The sequence below is a fragment of the Leucoraja erinacea genome, chromosome 12 (assembly GCF_028641065.1).
Source record: "Leucoraja erinacea ecotype New England chromosome 12, Leri_hhj_1, whole genome shotgun sequence".
Lineage (NCBI taxonomy): Eukaryota > Metazoa > Chordata > Chondrichthyes > Rajiformes > Rajidae > Leucoraja > Leucoraja erinaceus.
This window is the reverse complement of record NC_073388.1, coordinates 6,897,738-6,910,232: the sequence shown is the minus strand read 5'-3', so window position 1 is coordinate 6,910,232 and position 12,495 is coordinate 6,897,738. Positions and strand designations below refer to the sequence as shown.

General features: G+C 45.4%; 1 protein-coding gene across 1 annotated transcript in view; it reads right to left on the bottom strand.

Moving 5' to 3' along the window:
- Window positions 1–12,252, bottom strand: part of LOC129702035 (ras-like protein family member 11A-like) — a 13,584-nt gene extending 1,332 nt beyond the window's left edge. The window contains 5 exon segments of the mRNA XM_055643541.1: window positions 1–180; window positions 6,764–6,843; window positions 6,941–6,983; window positions 6,986–6,999; window positions 11,666–12,252. The exon segment at window positions 1–180 is cut by the window's left edge and continues 117 nt beyond it. Of these exon segments, the coding sequence (XP_055499516.1) occupies window positions 1–180; window positions 6,764–6,843; window positions 6,941–6,983; window positions 6,986–6,999; window positions 11,666–11,807 (459 nt within the window). The 5' untranslated portion in view covers window positions 11,808–12,252.
- Window positions 12,253–12,495: the final 243 nt, after the last annotated feature.

Sequence of the window (12,495 nt, the reverse complement as noted above, 5' to 3'; positions counted from 1 at the left end):
GTTTCCCATCAGCACACATGGCAGCCGGATGCTGGGATAAATCTTCCTGATTTGTTGATAGAGCGGGCGGAGACTTTTCCAGCTGTCCGTGTCCGTAAGGGAAAAGACAAAAACAAAACCATCTGCCCAGTGAAGAGATCGGGTTATAACGTCTTGGCTCCTCCGATCATCTCCATCTCCCTGTCAGGGGAACACAAGGATGTTAGTGTAGTCCATTACAGTTCAGTTTACTTTACTTCAGTTCATTTCAGTTCAGTTTAGTTTAGTTTTGTTTCCTTTAGTTCAGTTTAGTTTAGTTGCGTTTAATGTTGTCACATGAACCGAAGTCCAGTGTAAACCTCTTGTTTGCACGCCATCCCAGTTACAGAAAAGACTGCGCAGTAAACCCTCGCTACAACAGACCACAGGAGGGGGGTGGTGCCGATTATCCACAATAGCGGAGTCAGGGGATATGGGGAGAAGGCAGGAACTGTTGTACTGATTGGGGATGATCAGCCATGATCACATAGAATGGCAGTGCTGGCTCGAAGGGGCGAATGGCCTACTCCTGCACCTATTGTCTATTGTCTGTAACTGTGTGTGTGTGTGGGGGGGGGTGAAAGTTTATCCCAAGAAAGGGAGGGATGAGATGCGGTGGGGGAGGGGGGGCGGGGGTTAAACAAGTAGGAATTCAGAGGCCGGGGAGCAGCAGAGCCCCTGGCCTCACACACACACGTCACTCATGTCGCCTCCATGCTGCTTCCTCTCTCCTCTCCTGCAACCAGAAGATCCTGCCACGAGGTATCAGCTCGTTGGGGAACCTGATGGGATGGTGCAACAGGAGCCTCGGTCTGGCATAATTGAAATCCGCTACATATAGAGAGGTCTGTTATTGTGAGGGTTTACTGTACATGAATAAATTAATAATAATAATAAAAAATAAAATAATAATAATAATAATAATAATAATAATAATAATAATAATCAAGCTGTCCACAGTGCCCAGACAAAGGATATCCCCTTACCATGTTCAAGTTCAAGTTTGCATTTATTGTCACTTAACCAACTAAGGCACAGTGATATTTGAGTTACCATACAGCCACACCGTGTAAAAAGCAACAATACACACAGCCACATGAAATAAAATGTTACATAAACATCCACCACAGTGGAACCCACATTCCTCACTGTGATGGAAGGCAATAACGTTCAGTCATCTTCCTCATTTGTTCACGTGGTCGGGGCCATGAACCCTCCGCAGTCGCCGCTGCCGACGGTCCGATGTTCGAGCCCTCTCGTCGGGATGATCAAAACTCTGGCGCCAGTACGGATCGGAACACTCCGCGGCATGGAGCTCCCGAGTCGGCTTCTTCGTACCTGAAACCGCGGCTTCACGGTGTTCCACAGGCCCCGCGGTCGGAGCTCCGCTGGCGACCCTCGGCAAAGGATCGAAGCCCCCGATGTTAAAGTCCGGCTTGAAGCTCCAGGCCGGTCTCCAGGAAAGGCCGCACCACTCTACGTTGTCAGGCCGCGGGGAAGGACGGAGATGCGACACGGAGAGAAATCGCATCTCCGTCGAGGCAAGTGACTGTAAAAAGGTTTCCCCCATTCCCCCTCCCCCCCACACATAAAACAAACAAGAAACACTGCTGAATCATACTTAAAATAACATAAACAGAGAGGGGACTGACAGGCTGTTGGCGAGGCAGCCACCATGGTAGCGCCACCTGGTGGATTTTTCACTGTACGCTGTAAAACGTCTCGAATGTAATCATGTATTGTCTCTCTGCTGACTGCAGAGCACGCAACAAAGACCTTTCACTGTACCTCGGTACACGTGACAATAAACTAAACCGAACTGTACTAAGGATAAAGGGTACAACATTTATTGCAAAGATATATCATTGAAATCCTAAAATTAAAGTCAGCTCCTATCGATCTTGGTTAACTAAGTTCCAATGTCAATTCCAATCTGCACGATATGCCTTTGAACTCAATCCTGCTTCCAGTGGATATTTCAAAATTGCTTTCAAAGATAACCCCTTAGATGTTGCATTTTTGTACATCTTGTTATGGCAGAATTTGGATCCCGTCTTGAATAGCAAAGAATTACAGATGTTGGTTATCAGAAAATAAAATCAGGGAATGCTGGAAATGTGGTCAGGCATCTGTGCTAAAGCAAATAAACTAACATGCTTTAGTTTTCCACAGATGTTTCCAGACCATCTCAAGTATTTCCAGTTTAGGTTGGAGTTACAGTGCGGCAACTGACCCTTCGGCCCACCGAGTCCGCACCAACTAGCGATTCCCCCGCACATTAACATTATCCTACACACACACACAACAGGGACAATTTACATTTATACCAAGCCAAGTAACCTACAAATCTGTAGGCTTTTGGAGTGTGGGAGGAAACCGGAAGATCTCGGAGAAAACCCATGCGGTCACGGGGCGAACGTACAAACTCCGTAGAGACATCGCCGGTAGTCAGGTTCGAAGCCCGGTCTCTGGCGCTGTAAGGCAGCAACTCTACCGTTGCGCCAACGTGCCTGCCGCCGCCAGTCTTATTAATTTTTATTCTTAATCATTATTGTATTGTACTGATCTTTTAGAGGTGTATAACACAACAGGGACCACAAGAGGAATAAACATAGAAACATAGAACATAGCAATTAGGTGCAGGAGTAGGCCATTCGGCCCTTCGAGCCTGCACCGCCATTCAATATGATCATGGCTGATCATCCAACTCAGTATCACATACCTGCCTTCTCTCCATACCCTCTGATCCCCTTAGCCACAAGGGCCACATCTAACTCCCTCTTAAATATAGCCAATGAACTGGCCTCGACTACCCTCTGTGGCAGAGAGTTCCAGAGATTCACCATTCTCTGTGTGAAAAGAATAAATCTGGTAGACGCACAGAGCCTCTTGCCCAGAGTAGGGGAATCGAGAACCAGAGGACACAGGTTTAAGGTGACGGGGAAAAGATTGAATAGGCATCTGAAGGGTAACTTTTTCACACAAAGGGTGGTGTGGGTGTATGGAACGAGCTGCCGGAGGAGGTAATTGAGTCAAGGAATATTGCAACGTTTAAGAAACAGTTAGACAGGTACATGGATAGGACAGGTTTAGAGGGATTTGGACCAAAACACAGTCAGGTGGGATTAGTATAGATAGATGAGACACATGTGGACAAGTTGGGCCAAAGGCTGTATGACTCTATGACTCCATCATTACTGTAGCTATTATATTTTATTCATCACTTCCACTGTTTCATATTTCTATTTCCTAAGAGATGATTCCCCTCTTCCAAGACAGATGCAATGTATTCAATTAGAATCACATACACACCGTGGATAAAGATATTAATTAGGTATATCTCTCTCAATCTCTTTAGTTTTTTTTTCCTTTCTGTCTCTCTATGTCTTTTTTTTTCCTTCTCTTTTTTCCTTCTCTTTTTTCTACTCTATCTCCTTCTACCTTTTCTTTGGGTTTTCTTTACTATCTCACGAACCAATACTGCGGCTTAGGATATTCTTTTCCCCTCCATCTTGACTACTCTCATTTTCTGTTTCCATTCTGCTAAATTTGAAAAAAGAAGTTGTACATGAACTGTATTATCTCATTATGTATTAGATACTTATGTACTACATTATTGTACTTACTTCTAATTAAAAAAAATAATCACATTCACATATACCAGTTCCATAGAACCAATGTGAATGGGTGATGGTCGATGGTCAGCATAGACTGGGTGGGCCGAAGGGCCTGTTTCCATGCTGTATCTTTCAATCAATCAATCAATCAAAAAAAAACTCCTTTGACATAACCCCATAACCTCAAACAAGAGGACATGACTTCAGAATTAAGGGACAGACGTTTAGGGGTAATATGAGGGGGAACTTCTTTACGCAGAGAGTGGTAGTGGTGTGGAATGAGCTCCCAGTGGAAGTGGTGGAGGCAGGTTCATTGGTATCATTTAAAAATACATTGGATAGGCATATGGATGAGAATGAGTATGAGTGGTATGAGTGCAGGCAGGTGGGACTAAGGGGAAAAAAATTTGTTCGGCATGGACTAATAGGGCTGAGATGGCCTGTTTCCGTGCTGTAATTGTTATATGGTTATATGTTATTTAATTTTATACGTTTATTGCTGTAAAAACAAATTCAATTCTGTTATATCCTATTTACCATTTTCATTCAAAGGAATGTGAATTGAATGTCACAATCATTTTTGACACATCATTCATACTTATTCAATGGAACTATGCTCTCATAGTTTGACTCATCTTCACTGATGTCCACAAACAGTTTACATTCACTGAATCAGCTGTCAGATTGTTAAAGTTCTGGATGCAGTTAATTCTGGTAAACAGTCTAGAGAAACGGCAATGAAATCATCGTGAGTCATCAGTTTTCTTGGCTCATCATCACACATGAAAGTTTAGTTTAGTTTTAGAGATGCAGCGCAGATACAAGCCCTTCGGCCCAGCAAGTCCGTGCAGACCGGCGATCCCCGCACACTAACACTATCCTACACACACAATAGGGACAATTTACATTTATACCAAGCCAATTCACCTACAAATCTGTAGGCTTTTACATAGATACATAGAAAATAGGTGCAGGAGTAGGCCATTCGGCCCTCCCAGCCTGCACCGTCATTCAATATGATCATGGCTGATCATCCAACTCAGTATCCTGTACCTGCCTTCTCTTCATACCCCCTGATCCCCTTAGCCACAAGGGCCACATCTAACTCCCTCTTAAATATAGCCAATGAACTGGCCTCAACTACCTTCTGTGGCAGAGAATTCCAGAGATTGACCACTCTCTGTGTGAAAATGTTTTTCTCATCTCAGTCTTAAAGGATTTCCCCCTTATCCTTAACCTGTGACCCCTTGTCCTGGTCTTCCCCAACATCGGGAACAATCTTCCTGCATCTAGCCTGTCCAACCCCTTAAGAATTTTGTAAGTTTCTATAAGATCCCCTCTCAATCTTCTAAATTCTAGGGAAGCAAAGACAGAGCAACAGTATTCACCATGACATTTGAGCTGAAGATAGACACTAAATGCTGGAGTAACTCAGTGGGACAGGCAGCATCTCTGGAGAAAAGGAATGGGTGAGGTTTCGGGTCGAGACCCTTCTTCAGACTGAGAGTCAGGGGAGAGGGAAACTAGAGGTATGAAGAGGTACAAAGAACAAACAAATTAAAGGTATAAAAAGAACAGATCAGGACGACAGCGAAACTAGAACGTCGACTAGGGTAGGGGAGGGACGGAGAGAGAGGGGATGCAAGGATTACTTGAAATTTGAAAGATCAATATTCATACTGCTGGTCTGTAAGCTGCCCAAGTGCTCTTCATTCTATATACAGAAACCAATTGAAGTTGTATAAATGAAGGCACAAAGTGTTGAAGTTACTCAGCGGGTCAGCCAGCATCTGTAGGGGGGAATGGATAGACGATATTTTGGGTTGGGACCATTCTTCAGACTGATTGTGATGGGGGCAGAGAGGTGGGATCTGGAAGAGTGGTTGGGGCAGGACAAAGCCTGGCAAGGTGGCGAAGCAAGGCACTTTTACCCAAAAGGACACTAAGTGCTGGAGTAATTCAGCGGGTCAGGCAGCAACTCTGGAGAACATGGATAGATGACCTTTCAGGGTCACGGCATTTCCCATCAGTCTGAAGTCAAGATGTCACCTATCCATGTCTATAGACAATAGACAATAGGCGCAGGAGGAGGCCATTCGGCCTTTCAAGCCAGCACCGCCATTCACTATGATCATGGCTGATCATCCCCAATCAGTACCCCGTTCCTACCTTCTCCCCATATTCCCTGACTCCGCTATTTTTAACAGCTCTCTCTTGAAAGTAACCAGCGAACCGGCCTCCACTCCCCTCTGAGGCAGAGAATTCCACAGACTCACAACTCTCTGTGTGAAAAAGTGTTTCTTCATCTCCGTTCTAAATGGCTTACCCCTTATTCTTAAACTGTGTGGCCCCTGGTTCCAGACTCCCCCAACATCAGGAACATGTTTCCTGCCTCTAGCGTGTCCAAGCCCTTAATAATCATATACGTTTCAATAAGATGCCCTCTCATCCTTGTAAATTCCAGAGTTTGCAAGCCCAGCCGCTCCATTGTCTCAGCATGTGACATTCCCGCCATCCCTGGCATCTCAGTGGAGCTTTGGATCCTTATTAAAGATGGCAAAATAAATGAAATATTGAATGAAATGCAATTTCTTTTCTCTTTGTCTCTGATGTTCCTCTTTTGAATAATAATGATAATAATAATAATAATAATAATATATTTTATTGTCATTGCACATCAGTGTAACGATATTTAGTATGCAGCTCCAACCGATAAAAAAGAAAAGTAAAATAAATAAATAAGCTGTGTGTCGTGACCATCCGAGGGAGACAGTCCAGGGGGGGGTGGGGGGCACTCAGCAGGGCCGGTTCAGAGCCGCTATAGCTCTGGGAATAAAGCTATTTCTTAGCCTGGAGGTTCGGGCGTAGAAGGCCTTGTAACGTCTGCCAGAGGGAAGTGAGATTGGCAACATTTCAGATTCAGATTCAGAAGATTCAATTTTAATTGTCATTGTCAGTGTACAGTACAGAGACAATGAAATGCATTTGGAAGTTACATAGAGGGAGCTTTGTGTTTGTTAAACTTAACAGCATTGTTTGAACATCTCTGTGCCGTAATGGAACTAATAACGATATTGTGATCAGTGTAAACTTCACAACAAAGGAGTGAGTACAGGGATGGGTTCTACCTGAGCAGCAAAGGGAGTGTCTTGAACCTGTAGTGTCGTTTGATCCCCATCAACATTCATCTGCCTGGTGTACAAAGCACCTGCAATTCAAAGAATAAGCCACGGTAAATGGCAACAACTACCAACAATTAGTTTCATTCCCCAATGACTCGGTCGGTATCTGCTATCCACACCAACCTGTGTTTGGTTCGTAATCGCCAATGAATCGTTTTGTGAGAAAAAACGTACAATCAAAGCTGCAAAAAAAAAGAACAAAATTCATTTGAAACAAAATACCTCCAGAACCAGGGGCCACAGTTTAAGAATAAGGAGCAAGCCATTTAGAACGGAGACGAGGAAACACTTTTTCTCACAGAGAGTGGTGAGTCTGTGGAATTCTCTGCCTCAGAGGGCAGTGGAGGCGGGTTCTCTGGATGCTTTCAAGAGAGAGATAGATAGGGCTCTTAAAAATAGCTGAGTCAGGGGATATGGGGAGAGCGGGGTACTGATTGGGGATGATCAGCCATGATCACATTGAATGGCGGTGCTGGCTCGAAGGGCCGAATATCTATTGTCTATTGCACCTATTGTCTACTTCATCCAAAAGATAGGCTTTCTGCTGGACATATTCATTTATATCTCAAATCAGGATATAACTTGAACTTGAACATGAAATCTGTCCCCATGTGTATTTATAGCTACACAATAGGGCGACACCGTGTGGCGCAGCGGTGGAGCTACTGCCTCACAGCACCAGAGACCTGGGTTCGATCCCGACTACGGGCGCTGTCTGTACGGATTTGTACGTTCTCCCTGTGACCTGCGCGGGTTTTCTTCTGAGATCTCCAGGTTTCCTAGTTTTAATGTACGGGGATCATTGGTCGGTGCAAACTTGATGGGCCGAAGGGCCTGTTTCAGTGCTGTATCTCTAAACTAAACTAATAAACTAACATGAGGCTCATCTGCAGGTAAACGTTGACAATTGCTAATTACTAAGACATCATGATTCCTATCTCATGTTTGCATGTCATGCTTCAATGATGTAGACAATAGACAATAGACAACAGGTGCAGGAGTAGGCCATTCGGCCCTTCGAGCCAGCACTGCCATTCACTGTGATCATGGTTTATCATCCACATTCAGTACCCCGTTCCTGCCTGCTCCCCATATCCCTTGACTCCGCTGTGTCCCCTGGTTCTGGACTCCCCGAACATTGGGAACATGTTTCCTGCCTCTAGTGTGTCCAAACCCTTAACAATCTTATATGTTTCAATGAGGGTTTTCTCCGGGTGCTTTGGTTTCCCCCCACACCCCAAAGACGAGACGTAGGTTAATTGGCTTCGGTTTTAAAAAAGCCTCACCCGCTGAGTTTCTCCAGCATTCTTGTCTACCTTGCTGGCACGTGTAATTGACAAGAGGTTGAAATGGCCATCTAAAAAATAACAAGACTTCAAGAGCAGTTGGAATCGCCACTTCAGTTCCAAGACACTGATCGTATCAGTCATGAATCCACAATCTCAACCTCCCATGTCAAACGAGGAGGCTATGTCACAGAACAAAATGTGTACAATTTCACAGAAAATTGACACGGCAGCAGAGAGAAAACTGTTACTCGTAGCTGATGTGGGGCCATTAGAAGGATGGTGTGTTTTGGTGGGAAATGTATAGTTAGTGCCTAAATACTGTACTTATCCTTTAAACAACCCTGCAATTTGAAGAGTGCCAGAGAGTTTCAGTATTCTTAAAGCAGTGCCATTCAGACACAGAAACATGGAAACAAAGAAAACAGGTGGAGGAGTGGGCCATTCGGCCCTTCGAACCAGCACCGCCACTCAATATGATATTTCTCATAGAATCGTGCAGGATAGAAGCAGGCCCTTCAGCCCAATGAGCCTATGCTAGCCAAGTTGCCCATTTGCATTAGTCCCATCTGCCAACATTTGGCCCATATTCCTCCAAACCTTTCATAGAAACATAGAAACATAGAAAATAGGTCCAAGAGTATGCCATTCGGCCCTTCGAGCCAGCCCCGCCATTCAATATGATCATGGCTGATCATCTAAAATCAGTACCCCGTTCCTGCTTTTTCCCCATATCCCTTGATTCTGTTAACCCCAATATCTAACTCTCTCTTGAAAACATCCAGTGAATTGGCCTCCACTGCCTTTTGTGGCAGAGAATTCCACAGATTCACAATTCTATGGGTGAAAATGTTTTTCCTCATCTCAGTGCCCTATCCCTTATTCTTAAACTGTGACCCTTGGTTCTGGACTCCCCCAACATCGGGAACTTTTTTCCTGCATCTAGCCTGACCAATCCCTTAAGAATTCTATATGCTTCCTATCCAATGTCCCTTCTCCAAAATGCGTTTTAAATGTTGTGATAGTGCCTGCCTCAAAAACCCCCTCTGTCAGCTCATTTCAAATATCCACCACCCTCTTGTGATAAGGTTGGCCCTCGGGTTCCTATTAAATCTTTCCCCTCTCACGTTACCTTGGTGTGTTTGGTGGTGTCAGTGCTCACTTAGTGTTTCACTCTGTCTGGTGACAATGTGTAATTTTAATTAAAATGCAGTTTAAAATTTCATAAGTTATAGGAACCGAATTAGACCATTTGGCCCATCACCGTGGCATGGTGGCGCAGCAGTAGAGTTGCTCCCTACAGCGCTAGAGACCCAAGTTTGATCCTGACTACGGTTGCTGTCTGTACGGAGTCTGTACGTTCTCCCTGTGACCTCGTGGGTTTTCTCCGGGTGCTCCGGTTTCCCCCCACACTCCAAAGACGTACAGGTTTGTGGGTTCATTGACTTCAGTAAAATTGTACATTTCCCCTAGTGTGTGTAGGATAGTGCTAGTGTACAGAGTGATCGCTGGTGGGTGCGGACTCGGCGGGCCGAAGGGCCTGTTTCTGTGCTGTATCTCTAAACTAAACTACTGTAAGTCTACTGGGCCATTCAATCATGGCTGATCTATCTTTCTCTCTCAACCCCATTCTCCTGCCTTCTCCCCATAACCCCGACACAGTATTTTGACACAGTCGTGTGAAACACAGTATTTTGAATCAGGTTTACAACCCATCAATTTTCAACAAAGTAAATGGCAAAAAAAGACCCTTCTGTTCTCATGGTCCATAGATTATTGCATTAAAGCTACTTTCGTTTTAACATATGTTTAATATATCAGCTCTTGAGCTGTGTACAGTACAGCTGATGCTTTATTGAGATCATAAAATCAGTGCAAACAACTTTTTTTCTTAATGAGATTTGAGTTAAAATATATTTCAGACTATTGTATGTTTTGGACAAAAAATGATGTATCTTATCCGCAGTTGGAGATGGTGGCCACAGACCAACCGTTTTATACATCTGGGGATATTAACAGCTAAAGTATTAAGGAAATAACATCTTTAATGCGTTGGAAGGAACTGCAGACGCGGGTTTACACCGAAGACAGAAACAAAATGCTGTCTCTGGAGAGAAGGAATGAATGAGGTTTCGGGTCGAGACCTTCTTATCTTTAAATACGTTTTAAGGATCAACATAGCGGTCGCTAAAGGAGTGAAGATGTTGACGGTATTTTCCCAGTGTAGTCAGAAAATAAAGTTAATGGCAAGGCAGACAAAAATGCTGGAGAAACTCAGCGGATGAGGCAGCATCTACGGAGCGAAGGAAATAGGCGACGTTTCGGGTCGAGACCCTTCTTCAGACTTCAGAAGTTAATGGCAAAGTGGCTGTTAAAAATTTGAGAAGCGAAAGTGGCGGCACGGTGGCGCAGCGGCAGAGTTGCTGCCTCACAACCCGGGTTCGATCCTGACCACAGGATGCTGTCGGTACGGAGTTTGTACTTTCCCCCCGTGAACTGCGTGGGATTTCTCCGGGTGCTTTGGTTTCACCCCCACACCCCAAAGACGAGACGGAGGTTAATTGGCTTCGGTTAAAAAAAAATGTGAATAGTCCTGAGAGTCCCTAGGGTGGTGAACACTGAGGGTGATCGCGGACTCGGTGGGCCGAATGGTCTGTTTTCGTGCAGTGTCTCTAAAAAAAACAGGGGGGGTCACGGAAATTTGGAAGAGAGGAGGAAATGCCAAAAAAAACTTCCAATAACTTGTTAATAGGTCGCCACCGAAGTAGTGGGCAAGAGACACAACGAACATGCAGGTGCTGGTTTACAAAAGAAAATACACAAAGTGCTGGAGTAATTCAGCGGGTCGGGCAGCATCTGTGGAGAGCATGCAGAGGTGACATAAAAAGGACACAAAGTGTTGGAGCAACTCAACAGGTCGGGCAGCATCTGTGGAGAATATGGATAGGTAACGTTTCGGGTCGCGACCCTTCTTCTGAGAGGGGCGAGTGTGGAATATACATACACTCTACCCGGAGTGTTCCACGGCTATAAAGACACTTATAAAGAACCTGTGCATTCCCTCTGCAGATGTGGCCTGACCCACTGAGTTACTCCAGCACTTTAAGATAGACAAAAGTGCTGGAGAAACTCAGCGGGTGCAGCAGCATCTATGGAGCGAAGGAAATAGGCAACGTTTCGGGACGAAACGTTGCCTATTTCCTTCGCTCCATAGATGCTGCTGCACCCGCTGAGTTTCTCCAGCACTTTTGCCTACCTTCGATTTTCCAGCATCTGCAGTTCCTTCTTAAACAGATAGACACTAAAAGCTGGAGTAACTCAGCGGGTCGGGCACTACTAACTCAGCGGGTCTGGAGAAAGGGAATAGGTGACGTTTCGGGTCGAGCCACCCTCATCAGATTGAGAAAATGAGATTTTTTTGTCATTTTTCTGTTCCTTCTCTCCAGAGATGCTACCTGTCACCCGCTGAGTTACTCCAACTATTTGTGTCTTTTGTCTTCTGAAATTTAAAAAAAAAATTAAAAAAAAAAGAATTGTCGTTTTCAGCCAGTCTCTCGCTCACCAGTCTTCCCAACGCTCCTCGCTCCCAGCACCGCGATCTTCACGTTTCTGTGATGGAGGCAGTCGACGGCTGGGACCTCGGGAATGGGGACTAGCAAGAAGTTACTGGAGCTGTTGGACATGGTGCCGTGGGGGAGAAGCATTTATGAAACTCAGCGCCACGCACTTGAGACGAGCCGAGCAAAAGAGGAGGCTTTTTGGGCACTGCTCTCCCCTCCGCCTGGCTGGTCCCCCCCTGGTCTCCGGAGAGGATCTGACCCTTGTGTCTGACTGTGTGTGTGTGTGTGTCCGATGTCAGACCTCTCCCGGTTCCTCTCTGGGCTCCCCCCGCCCCCATGCCGCGATCCACGCTCGGTGCTGCTGCTAGGTCGATTTCCATCGGAAGGAAGAGTGAACATTTCCCAAACTTGCTGCGGAAGTTCTGGCAGCGGCGGCCAATGAGAGAATCCAAACTTGCTCGGAGACTGCCCCTGGCGTGAGTACTTGGATACAGAGATCTTTGCTTGGATGCGCTGTGGCTGAGATGTCCTGTGTGGAATGTGCCGCCTCAAAGCGACAGTGCGTGCACATCACACACACAGTGGCTCTCAATAGACAATAGACAATAGGTGCAGGAGTAAGCCATTCGAGCCAGCACCGCCATTCAATGTGATCATGGCTGATCATCCCCAATCAGTACCCCGTTCCAGCCTTCTCCTCATATCCCCTGACTCCGCTATATTTAAGAGCCCTATCTAGCTCTCTCTTCAAAGCATCCAGAGAACCCACCTCCACCGCCCTCTGAGGCAGAGAATTCCACAGACTATTGTCCTCACTTCACTGGACAAACAG